General features: G+C 44.5%; 1 protein-coding gene across 1 annotated transcript in view; it reads left to right on the forward strand.

Moving 5' to 3' along the window:
- The window catches only part of stard13 (StAR related lipid transfer domain containing 13), a 163,714-nt gene that overhangs the window by 19,485 nt on the left and 130,804 nt on the right, over positions 1-13,425 (forward strand). The window contains exon 3 of the mRNA XM_031896084.1: positions 10,817-10,954. Within this exon, the coding sequence (XP_031751944.1) occupies positions 10,817-10,954 (138 nt within the window). The remainder of the gene's footprint in view (positions 1-10,816; positions 10,955-13,425) is intronic.

The following is a 13,425-nucleotide window of genomic DNA, read 5'->3' on the forward strand; positions in this document are numbered from 1 at the left end:
TACTGCTTTTGATTAATTCTGGTACATGTTAAGGTGGACATACATGAGCCAATAAAAAGCAGCCGATTTCGTCCTTCTGGATTGACTTGGCATTTTATTGGCTCATGTATGGGGCCCTTCGTTGGGCCTGTCTGACCGATATTTATTAGACAGATTAAAAAAACCCATCGGGATGAGGACCGCATAAGCTCCTTAATTGAGGTCCTTGCAGTAATGACCTGCGTTTAGCATTGTTTTGATCAAACTGGAACAAGGGCCAGGCAATCAGATTAGCCCAATATTGCCCACCTCCACGTGGGCATATAATAGAAATAAAAGATTTAAAAGTTACCAAACAAGCGGATATTTAAATATATGGGCAGCTTTACTGTCATCTATATAAGAAGAAGTCTCCTTGTCAGAAACAAAAAAGTCGGAATGTAGAACTACCATAATTAAGATGTGGCATAGGACGTGCCTCTGCATGGCATACAGTTAGCATGCTGTGTTTCTAAACTGCACCCATGTTGGGCAAAGGTCGAGTAGCATAGGTGTTCAGAGCACACTGTAGGTATAGAAACTCCCTTTGATAAATGTCGTACATGTAGATGCCACCAAATTACCACCTGAGGATCACTGGGTAAATTTGCACCAGTGCAAAGTAGCGTAGCATTCAGTGTGTCAGTGTGTGCAAAGGGGCTAGGAACATGGATTTAGGAGTCCGATGGGGTAATGTAATAAAGGTCACTAAGACTAAAGCTGGCCATACACGCACCGATAATATTGTACGAAACCTGCCGTCAGGGCTGAATCGGTACCAAAATCTGCCGTCAGGGCTGAATCGGCAGAAGGAGGTAGAAATCCTATTGTTTCTACCTCCTTATCTGCTGTTTCAGCCCTGAACGGTGTGTGGCGGATCTGACGATGTTTCGTGCGACCGATGGTCGCACAAAACATCGTCAGATCGCCACGTCTGTGGCCACCTTAAGTCCCATTGCAAACAATTTTGGCTTTGCGTGAATGTGAAATAATTTTTACAAACCCATTGCTTTTCATGCAACAGTAGGTTTACGATTGCAAATTTTTATGTTGCACCAATGCGCAGTATATGTAAAAAAACTTCTTAATAAAAAAGTTGTTATTTTCGTTCTACCATTTATGCCATCTTCAAGCATGTCTTTGGCAATGTAATGTTTAATGAACAGTATTACATTGCGAGCAGTGCTAAATATTTGCAATTTAACACATGGCTTGTGTTTTTTATTACATTCCCCGCTGGTGCTATTATTATATCTTCTTATTTGTAGAAGTGTCTTATCAAACAAGAGCAGTTATGAACATGGAACACAATGCACATAAATTTATAGCTGATACCCAGGATAATACACAAACAAGGCAGAAAATTCTCTATAGCCTTGTAACCGATAGCAACAACTATTCATAGTTTGTACTGGTGTAGCAAGGATATAAAAAGCAAACTGCAAAGTAAATGAGCCATAATATGAGAATAATCTAAATGTATCCAGGGACAGATGACAGAAATGTCAAGTGTTTGGCAATATCTTTGCATTTTTACTGCATATTTTAGAGATCTATATTCTTGGGGGGTGGGAATAAAAATACAGTTTAACTAGAAATAGAATGGATTCCATGACCAAGAGTCAAGATAACTGCTTGTATTTATCTCTTTTCAAAAGAGACAAAATTAATACCAACAGCAATATTACATAGTAATCCCAGAGGTTTCACATTTTTCTGTTGCTGCTAACTCACAACTCCTTTCCTTTCTGACCTTGTGCCCCTATGGCATTCTCTGTATCCTGATCAAACCGTGGGCAGTGAGAAAAGTGCAATTTTAAGAACAATGGCCATGTTTTTTTCCCAAAAGGCTAGTGTCATTGCAGTTGGAAAGGGATGACTGACGCAGCGACACTTGCACTTTATTGCAAATCAGGCGCAATTAAGCTGAATTGTCCGGCATCATTTCTGGTGTTTGGCATGTGAGTGACATGTTCCCTCTTGTTCTTTTCATCCCTACGGAACTGTACTGATTAACCCTGGAACCGGACCTGGTAGTAGCTCCAGGGCTTCTTTGTGTCGAACTGAGTGGCACGGATCTCAATGATATGGAAGTCCAAGGGGGAGCCAGGGAAGAATGAATGCATAGGCTTACCTAGGCTATAATCTAGTGTATACAGATACGGAGTGTATTCAGTATACGGATTATCATATTCTGGATAGAGAACAGTGCACACCTCCAACTGCTGCCAGAGACAATGCAATAAGGGCTAAATCTGTTATAGGATAAGGGTGCTGAACCAAAGCATGCACTGACAAGGTGGGCTTAAAACCTAGAATGCCCCCAAACCTGGCATGGAAACTATCATTTCAGACAAAAAGTTTTTGGGTTATGATCCAGCACAAATAATCAAATGTATACGGATGTAGATTCCAGGTGTCTCTGAACCACAACAAAGTGTATTAAAGACACTGTGAGACACACAAACACTTGAGAAAGGGCTCTGCCCGAAACATGTAGTGCGCTGACACTGCTAATAAATGCACTGCAGTTTTAAATTGCTGCCTGGAGCTGTTTGATTCCTTCTCCGCTATTGATCCTTTGATAAACTATAATTTCACACTTTCACAAGTACTGTGGCAACAATTTAAATGCAAGTCTACCGTTCTGGAACTGTTTGACCCTTAGTAAAAATTGTTGTCGTAATCTACACTACACAGCGAAAAGTATGTGGACACCTAGCTGGCCAACATTTCATTCCCTAGCCAAGCATAGTAATATCTGTTTGCCTGCCTTTGCTGCTATAACAACCTTTTGTCTTTTTACTAGATTTTAAAAAATTGTTGCTGAGATTTGGCTCTATTCATAAGAAAGAGGTTTGGTTGGATTGAAGTCAGGGCTCAGTGAAGGCCAGTCAAGTTCTTCCATTTGAGCAAACCAATTCTTACTGTGCACAAGGGGGAATTGTTAGGCAGAAACATGAAAGGGCCATCACCAGGGCCGCTGCTGGCCAAATGGGTGCCCTAAGCAGAAATTTACTTTTGTGCCCCCTCCCCCAAATATTACAGAAGTAAAAATAAAATAATAAAAAACACCTACTTGTCACGATCTCCCTGTGGAGTCGCTGTGGAGTACCAGGAAGGTGGGAGCCTGAAGACGGGGTAACCCGGAGTGTAACCATAGGTCACAGAACTGGTGTCAGAGGCCATGTTGATAGTGAAGAACTTTTAATAAACTTAGTGACTTAACAGTGCACACAAAGGATATACAGACTGAATCTTGAACGGCAGGCAGAGGCAGAATCCAAAACAGGCAAAAGGTCAGGGCAAGCGGCAGTCAAGCGAAGTAAAGGACAGGCCAAGGTCAAAACCGGGAAATCAAGGCAGAACTAGAAAGGACTCAGGAACAAGGCAGAAGGCAGGATCAGGACACGGAACTGGAGCTTGGAACCAGCGAGAACAAGGACACAGACACAGGAACAGGAACAGGACGGCAGGGTCACAAAAGACAATTAATGACCAAGCAAGGGGCAATGGTCAGGGAAAGGCTTATAAAGGGAGAAGATTAGATGATGGGAAACACATGAGGTTAATGAGGTGGGCGGAGGAAAGGGAGCAGACAGAAAGTAGGAGACAAGAGCAGAAACAGACAGACCGAAATGCCTCCAGTGGCTACAGAGGCAAATGCATGCCGCCAGGAACACCCCAAGTGGTGTTCGAATCCCGCTGATCCTGACATTACCCCCCCCTTGAGGATCGACCACTGGGCGATCCCAGGATCGGGTGGACATATTTTAAACATTTTCCTACCAAAAATGTCCTTAAGGCTTGCAGTCCAAAAAATGTCCAAAAGTTTCAAGTCCAGAGAGACCAAAAACAAAAGAACTGCAAAAAATTGAAAATAACCAGGATCAGAAGCCAAAGCCAGAGGGTCGTCAGGAACAGAAGCCGGAATCAGAGGGTCATCAAAAGTCGAAGCCAAAGGGTCGCCAGGAACAGAAGCCGAAGCCAGAGGGTCGCCAGGAACAGAAGCCGAAGCCAGAGGATCATTAACACAAGGTAGGCCACCAAGGTCAGGATTTAGAACAGAGAAGTTGCCAGAATCGAGAGCCACAGCGGATGAGACGCCAGGGTCAGGAGCCACAGCGGATGAGACGCCAGGGTCAGGAGCCACAGCGGATGAGACGCCAGGGTCAGGAGCCACAGCGGATGAGACGCCAGGGTCAGGAGCCACAGCGGATGAGACGCCAGGGTCAGGAGCCACAGCGGATGAGACGCCACACAAAACACCCATTACAGGTGGAGGACCATCATAGACACCCATTACAGGTGAAGCACCATCAAGCACACCCACTACAGGTGGAAGAGAGATGCCCAGGGAAGCAACAAGACCACCACTCACTGCAACAGGACTGGCAGAGTCTGCGACAACAGAACCACCAGATCCACTAGCAGGGAAGGTAGACCCAGAAGCAATTTTGTCCTCAGAGGCAGGTGGCAGAAGCATTGGCACTGAAGAGAGAACAGGCATGACCGCTGACACAGAGGCAGGAACAGCCACAACTGCTGGCACGGGAGCTGGCACAGGAGCCGTCACGGGCAGGACCGCTGGCACAGGAGCTGGAACGGATGACTGGAGAACTGGCACAGACATGACTGCTGGTATGGGAGAAGGCAGCCGTCGGGGTGCAGGCACAGGAGGAGGCACGGGCTGGATGGCAGACACCGGAGCAGGCACTGGCTGGATGGCAGACACCGGAGCAGGCACTGGCTGGATGGCAGACACCGGAGCAGGCACTGGCTGGATGGCAGACACCGGAGCAGGCACTGGCTGGATGGCAGACACCGGAGCAGGCACTGGCTGGAAGGCAGGAACCGGAGCAGGCACTGGCTGGAAGGCAGGAACCGGAGCAGGCACTGGCTGGAGGGCAGGAACCGGGGACTGGACTGTGGAAGCAGGAACCGGAGACTGGACTGCGGATGCAGGAACCGGAGACTGGACTGCGGATGCAGGAACCGGAGACTGGACTGCGGATGCAGGAACCGGCAGGTTAACTTCAGGTGCTAGAGCAGACAGAAGCAGCTTTCGGGGAGCCGGCACAGGAGCAGACAGCTTTTGGGGAGCCGGCACAGGAGCAGACAGCTTTCGGGGAGCCGGCACAGGAGCAGACAGCTTTCGGGGAGCCGGCACAGGAGCAGACAGCTTTCGGGGAGCCGGCACAGGAGCAGACAGCTTTCGGGGAGCCGGCACAGGAGCAGACAGCTTTCGGGGAGCCGGCACAGGAGCGGAGACTGGCACAGGAGCGGAGACTGGCACAGGAGCGGGCAGGGAGTCAGCTGACACTGGAGTAGTCAGCTTTCGGGGAGCCGGCACAGGAGCAGACAGCTTTCGGGGAGCCGGCACAGGAGCTGAGGGTTGCAGTTCAGGCACAGAAGCTGAGGGTTGCAGTTCAGGCACAGAAGCTGAGGGTTGCAGTTCAGGCACAGAAGCTGAGGGTTGCAGTTCAGGCACAGAAGCTGAAGCAGGACAAGGCCGCTGTTGCTGGGGCACTGGCACAGAGGCTGGAGCGGGAGACTGAAGCACTGGCACAGGAGCCGATGAATGTTCAGAGCTGGACTGCCCGAGGACTGGTAGGGACCCAATCCGTGGGAAAGCTGGCAAAGGACCAAGCCGCCCGAGCGCAGGTACCAGAAAAAAATAGGCAGATGAGCAGGAACTGAAGGCTGGGCAGCCGGCCCTGGAGCAGACACTGGAAGCTTGGCTGCAGGAACTTGAGTAAGAGACTGGTTTTTAATAGACAGACTCACGAACTGGGGTTCAGGTCTGAGAGACTTGAAAACTGTCACAGGCTTGATGTCAGACTGCGGAACAGCCAAAGCTGACAGAGGAGCAGTTACAGACTGAACTGAAGGAAAATGAACAGACATGGGCTTAATGGCAGTTTGAATCTCATCCTCATCAGAATCCACATCTTCCCAATCTTCATAATCAGAAAAATCAGTATAGTCATCTTCACAGTCTAGTTCCTCATCATAAAAATCATAATAGGAAGGAACAGTAGGCTGGTGGATATTCAATATATTTAACTCAACAAGCTGTGAATATCTTGGGACTGAAGGGGTAAACGGGAAAGGTTTTACAGAACCGGCAGTCACAGTGACATTTGAAGAGAATGAGTCAGAGGTAACTGGGAATAAATCCCCAGTAAAAGTAGCTTTCAGATAAGACAAAAAAGCACAGGGATCCTCCAAAAAACTGGCCTTTTCAGCAATGCACCATTCCGCCCATACACGAGCATCTCCCTCTAGGAGATAACAAGTCTACTCCTTAAAGGATTAGTGGCTTGTACAAAAAATGGAGCAGAACTTAAGGCTTTACAGGATAACAGAAAGGCAAAAAAAGAATCTTCCTCACCTTTGTATTTCTTGAGGGTAGAGAGCCAAGGAGCAGTAGAGAGTTGTAGTTCAACATCACAGGACATGGAGGAGTTACCAGCAGGCTCCATTTTGTATGGCTTGGTCATTCTGTCACGATCTCCCTGAGGAGACGCCGTGGAGTACCAGGAAGGTGGGAGCCTGAAGACGGGGTAACCCGGAGTGTAACCATAAGTCACAGAACTGGTGTCAGAGGCCATGTTGATAGTGAAGAACTTTTAATAAACTTAGTGACTTAACAGTGCACACAAAGGATATACAGACTGAATCTTGAACGGCAGGCAGAGGCAGAATCCAAAACAGGCAAAAGGTCAGGGCAAGCGGCAGTCAAGCAAAGTAAAGGACAGGCCAAGGTCAAAACCGGGAAATCAAGGCAGAACTAGAAAGGACTCAGGAACAAGGCAGAAGGCAGGATCAGGACACGGAACTGGAGCTTGGAACCAGCGAGAACAAGGACACAGACACAGGAACAGGAACAGGACGACAGGATCACGAAAGACAATTAATGACCAAGCAAGGGGCAATGGTCAGGGAAAGGCTTATAAAGGGAGAAGATTAGATGATGGGAAACACATGAGGTTAATGAGGTGGGCGGAGGAAAGGGAGCAGCCAGAAAGTAGGAGACAAGAGCAGAAACAGACAGACCGAAATGCCTCCAGTGGCTACAGAGGCAAATGCATGCCACCAGGAACACCCCAAGTGGTGTTCGAATCCCGCTGATCCTGACACTACTATAGGGGCCAAAATAGAACTTTATTCAAAAAAAACAGTGCCCCCAATTGCCCCCCCAGTTCCCCCCCTATAGAGAGTAGCCCCCACACACAGTGCCCCCAATAGAAAGTGCCCCAATTGTCCCCATAAACAGTGCCCCCAATTGCCCCATAGACAGTAGCCCCCACACACAGTGCCCCCAATTGCCTCATACACAGTACCCCCCATAGACAGTAGCCCCCACACATTGCCCCCATAGAAAGTACCCCCAACAGACCAAGTCATCGTCGGCGGCTCCTTCTCTCTTATGCCGCGGCAACAGGCACTTCTATAAGGTTGCGCCTCGTTGCTGAAGTGTGACGTCATACGCACGGGCGCAACCTTATAAAAGGGCCTGTCGCTGCCACATAAGAGAGAAGGAGCCGCAGCCGCTGACGATGACTTGGTCTTTTGGTGCCCTACGCAGACTGCATACTCTGTGTTTAGGGAGCGGCGGCACTGGCCATCACCAAACATTGGCTACAAAGTAGGAAACACAAACATGTAAAGAATGTCATAGTAAGATGTTGTGGCACTTGTGTCAGAGCAATGATGGCTGTGGGGTAACTAGCCAACTGCAATAATTAGAAGGGGTGTCCATAGTTTTTCGGCCTTATAGCTTACAGTCGTTTGGGCACCCTTGGGCAAATTACATGTTTAGTTAATTTTATAAGTCAAAAGTAAAGCTAAATAAAATCTCTGAACCTCAACTACGGGCTATTAGTCAAAAACTATTGCTCTAAGCAACTGGGTGAGGTTTTCAAAATGAAGCTAATTGATGCCTACAAAGCAGGGGAAGACAATTATTACTCAGATTAAGTAAAAGACACCACAAACAGGTGTGGCTGCTGAAAAGCGTTTTATTCACACTACATTTTTTTTCCAAGCTCAAAAGCTCTTTATCAAGTGGAAAAACAGATTCAAACAGATCACAGGCTATAAACAGATTGCAAAATGCTTGTAGCTCACAAAATCCCCTGTCCGTAAAGTCATCAAGGGATGGCAGTTAAAAGAGAACTAAACTACTAAATACTGAACTATTGTACAAGCATAAAGGTTCAGTATCTCTATAACAGTAATGATTCAGGCCTTAAAAGTTGTCATGGGAGCTCACTCCATCTTGGATTTTGTTAGAAGTGTCAGTGACACTGAACTTGCTCACAGTGATCTGGGCAGCTGTTGAGAAGCTAAGTGTACGGGTCATTGCAAATTATCAAGCAGAAAATGAGGTTCATCTGTCATATAAGCTGATGCTACTGGGATGATTATTAAATTCTTATTCTAATTGCACTGCTTTCAGAGCTGCCATTTACTAATAATTGGTAGTATTTACACAGCCTTATTTTGTGACATATATATACAGTATAGTGTGCCATTTATATTCTATATATACAGTATAGTGTGCCATTTATATTCTATATATACAGTATAGTGTGCCATTTATATTCTATATATACAGTATAGTGTGCCATTTATATTCTATATATACAGTATAGTGTGCCATTTATATTCTATATATACAGTATATTGTGCCATTTATATTCTATATATACAGTATAGTGTGACATTTATATTCTATATATACAGTATATTGTAAGTGGGTCCCTAAGCTCAAGTAAGTGACAGCAGCACAGAGCATGGGCAGTGAATCAGAAAAGAAGATGGGGGGCTACTGGGGCATCTTTGGGGGCACAGATCTTCCCTGCTAAAGGGCTGGGGTTGCCTTGGGCTGGTACAGAAACACAAAACATAATGATCTGCACAGTCATTAGGAAGAAGCCTTACCTGTAACCTCCTCACAAACCTTAGACAAACCACCATAGGCCATTTTGAAACAAGTGCAGTGGACTGAAAAAGTGTAAATGTAACTCTACATTATGCTTTGTACGTGTAGAGGGAAGAATGGATTCCACTAAATATTAGAAAATTCTGGATGTGAAGCTAAAGCTAAAAATGGGATCCAGCTCCTACAACAATACAAAAACCCTAAACATACCCCAAAACCACCATGAGCTACCTAAAGAGAAGCAAGCTGAAGGTTTGGAATGGCCCTCATGTTCTTCTGACAAACATCATTGAAAATCTGTGGGAAGATGTTACACATACAAGACACAAATAAGAAGTGATCTGCAAGGAAGAGAGGGCAAAAATCAAGAACTGAAAGACTCTTAGCTGGATACAAAAGGTGTTTATGAGCCATAATCTGTGCCAAAGGGGCTGTCAAAAAATACTCACTTACTGAGGGGCCCATCCTTTGCACATGTCACAATTGCTATTTTCTTTGTTTCTTTGTATTAAAGTTGGGGATGTAAAGTGTGCATTAACATTTGCAAATGTTGTTTTGTAGCAGTAGTTGTTTCCTACTTTTTACTTCCAGAATTAACAAAATATATTATCTGGCAAGGGGTTCCAAACCTTTGCATTCGACTCTATATATGAATTCAATCTATCAATGTTTTATCAACCCTGCCCAACCTCGCACAAAACAAATTAAACATGGACCTTTCTCTAACAGCAGAAATTCTTATAGTTGCCCGTAGTTTTATTTCAGTATTAATTTCAACAGAATCCCTAAAGAGGCTCAGAATAAACCCGCGTATGGATTTATAGCGAATAAACATAAAATGCGAGCACAAAAAACTACGGGGCAGAAATAATGTTGCTTTCAAGCCAAAGGTCATTTGAGCTGACAGAAACAATCTTTGGGAACATTTCTCATAACCCATGTGCGTTTGTGGCCCGCCGTTACCAAGAAGTCTAATTGCTGACTTTCTTGTGTGGTTTCATTGAGAAAGCAACCACCCCGACCTTAGTGCTGAACAAGAACTCCTTATTGAAATGACTTCGAATTTCTTCAGCATTCCAGCATTTTCGGTTGAAATGTGTTGGCAGGGATCACACATACGGCATCCAGTCTTGCAGGCATGGAGAACAGACAGACACACTACTATGAAAGTCCTCGGCTGAATAGAATTATTGTTCCCCATCAGAAGCTTTATGTACACTTTCAAAGTCGTTTGCTGCCTGAAGGCAAGCTGAAGTGTATTAAGTGCTGACACTGTGTTTTCTTTATATCTTTATTTCATTCTGAGAAACATTTCTTTCCCCACAATAAAAGCCTATATAAACGAAACCTTTGTGTTATGCACTTAAAGCACTCTTTGCGCTCAGCAGAGGGGTGCAGCAACACAGGTGCGGTGATATATATAATAACCATTTGGGGGTACCATTAAGGCTAAGGTCCCATAGCATGCCTATTGTGCTGGGTGTGATTCAAATACCCTTCTTGTAATTGATTTTTATGGTAATCACAAAAAAATGCTTATATGCTCTTGATATGCAAAGAGTGGCATTGTTCATCTCTGCCCACAGTCATGCCATCTAACTCTCTGCTAAGGGTGAAGAGTGTAGGAGTCCAGAGCCAAATATCTACTAAAGAAAAGAATGTGAAGGGATCCAGGCCACAAGTTCATGTGTGCCAAAGGCAATCTAGCTAGTTTGAATATGGCACCAAATTACAGTATAGTGTTGGCTTATTCTACCATACCAACTATGTTATAAATTGCTGAAACTGAAATGCAATAGAAAACTCTGATTTATTTGCTGAAAATTCTTTATATTTTTATCCGAACAGGAAGAAAGATATCGGTGGTCAGAATCTATGACATGTCTGATGATGAAGCTGGAGCAGCTAAATGTAGACATTGAAGATGCGGTCATGGCTGGTGTTTCTTCATTAAATTTGAGCCCAACAGACTGTTCCACCCAACTGGTAGGGTTGTTTCCTTTTTAGATAAAAGCAAAGCTGGCTATATGTAGGCTGAGTTAATTGATATAAAACCAATGATTTGATGGATCAATTAGCCATTAAAGCAATTTGATAGATGGCTACTGGTCTCAGTGGCACAATGACTGTAGAGAACTGTAGGCCTGTGTGTGGTTCCTGTACAAATGATGACCTGATACACATTCCAAATATGACTGTGGGTTTTAGTGATGAATGGGTTGCCATCAGGCCTGGAAAGGCAATCTGTCTGTTCTGCCAAATGCCAGATGGGCTCTTGTAAGATGCCATAGACAGTCACTAGTTATAGTGTGTATGGCGGGGAGCTGTTTAGGCCTCTGTAAACTTGAAATGCCAGGGCCTGTTTTGAATCCCAGTCTGATACCCATGGGTTTACCTGTGGGTCAGGAGGGTTTGGGCTGCAGTTTGGACTTTCACATGGGGTTCGAGTTAGGTACAGGTTGCTTATTACACGCAACAAGTTCTTATTACGAGTTCTTATTACAAACATTTAACTGTGCGGTGAGTCTAGTTTCCCCATCCCTCATTCACTATCCCCATTTGTTTGTGGGATATTGCGGCTCTGAACCTGGCCCCCATCTCTAACATCATCTCTGATGTCATGTTAAAGGGCAGGTCAGCACAGGTACAAAAGCTTGGGTCAGACTGAGCCCAAAATCCAGTATTCTTTTGCACAAATCTTATAATGTAATCAATAAAGCAAATTTACTGTTGTGTTTTTTACATAAACTAATGAAAACTACTGCTTGTAAAAAGAATAAATACCATGTCTGATACTACTAATAGTCATAATAATGTAGAAAATATGTCCTTCCCAATTGTTAAGACCTCTTCAACTTGCATTTTGCATTCATTTCGCATAATGCAATTAACTTACCATATGACAAGGTGCAAAACTTATGGCTCATTTTCTGATGGTGGGGCATGGTGCAAAGTGCAAAAACAGGGGCAAACCGCCATGTTCTTTGAACTTGTGCCTGTGGGCGAAGGTCACTGTGCTCCAGAATGGGGCATAAGGAGCCAAATTTCCTCCGTGAATACAGCACAGGACACATTTGGCAGCACTGTATTTATGAGGGATTGGTGGGAAGGGGATGAATGGAAAGGAGTCCTATGCTTGGCACCTGCCTATGACAGATGGTAAGTACATGGCTGCCTTGTACCCACCAGTGCACCACTCTGTACCTGCTTTCACCATCCGGAGTCTTCTTAATGTTGCTTTATCAGAGGCAGCAAAAAACAACCATGGGAAATCTAAGAGCTGAGTTTCTGTTTCTGGCTCAGAAGCACCTCTGCAAATAGTCAGACCCATTCTGGCAAACTGACACTTTCATTAGTAAATGGAAATTTACTTTAGGGAAACTTTCTTGATTCCTGAGTTAGAATTTTAGGAAATCTGCCCCTTACTCTTTCACATGTTTATACTGACACTTGACAAGCTCTTTTTCTTCATCGTTTTACAGGGCCACAAGTTAAAAAATGGCTGGGAAGTGGTCCATGGGGGTTTTTGTGCTGTTTTAAAACTGATGTTTTACCCACCATATTTGTTCCACTCTTACTTATTGTACATTCCCCTCATGTGATTTCCTTTTACTGTAACTGCATTTTCCCACTGTCTGGTTTGCGGTTTCTTGGCCACAACAGAATTGTGTTGATTTATTTACTTAAGAAGAGACATAAAAGCAGCTGCATTGGATTGAGCGCAGCTGTCATCAGAATACTCTATGCTAGCAGCTAACGTTTTTTTCGGTAAAGTGACTAACCAAGTCCTTGCACAACACATTTCATTCTAAAAAGGCAGAGTCTTTCCAAGGTCATTTCTACAAAACCATATGGCAGCAATTACTGCAGTGCTATAAATATTTTATGTAAACTTGACCCAAAACACAGAGGGAAATATTCCTTTATTTACTAGACAAAGAGTTCACCGACATCGCTCAAGGTCTATGTTAAAATAGGCTTGGGAGCCAAAGGAAGTACAGTCAGGAAATGGAAAGCCGATGAGTCATGTTATTTGAACATCAGCCTTAAAACATTTCGGAATTCACATCTTAACCACAGTGTTGATGTTGGAAGATTTGGCGTGGGAAATTTCAGCTCCTGCTGACCTTGTTGTGTTGGTATTCGCCGTGCGTTCTGAATGTTTCGTAATTGTGCGTTTCTATTCCCGATACCTGATTGCAACTTGCAAGTCGTTTTAAAAATTCAGGTGATTAAATTGTTGCTTCTCAAAGCAGTTGTTTGCCTTGATATTAAAATGACGTATGGTGTAGGCATTTTTACAACTGTTTTTTGAATCTTCTGTAGGTTTCAGACCCTAGCAACCAGAGAGTTGAAATGGAAGAGGAATAGCAGAGGGCCTGAAAAGAAAAATAAACAATAAAAAATAAGAATAACAATAGAACTGAAGCCTCACAGTCAGGAATAGCAGAGGGCCT

This window comes from Xenopus tropicalis, chromosome 2, assembly GCF_000004195.4.
Source record: "Xenopus tropicalis strain Nigerian chromosome 2, UCB_Xtro_10.0, whole genome shotgun sequence".
Taxonomy (NCBI): Eukaryota; Metazoa; Chordata; class Amphibia; order Anura; family Pipidae; genus Xenopus; species Xenopus tropicalis.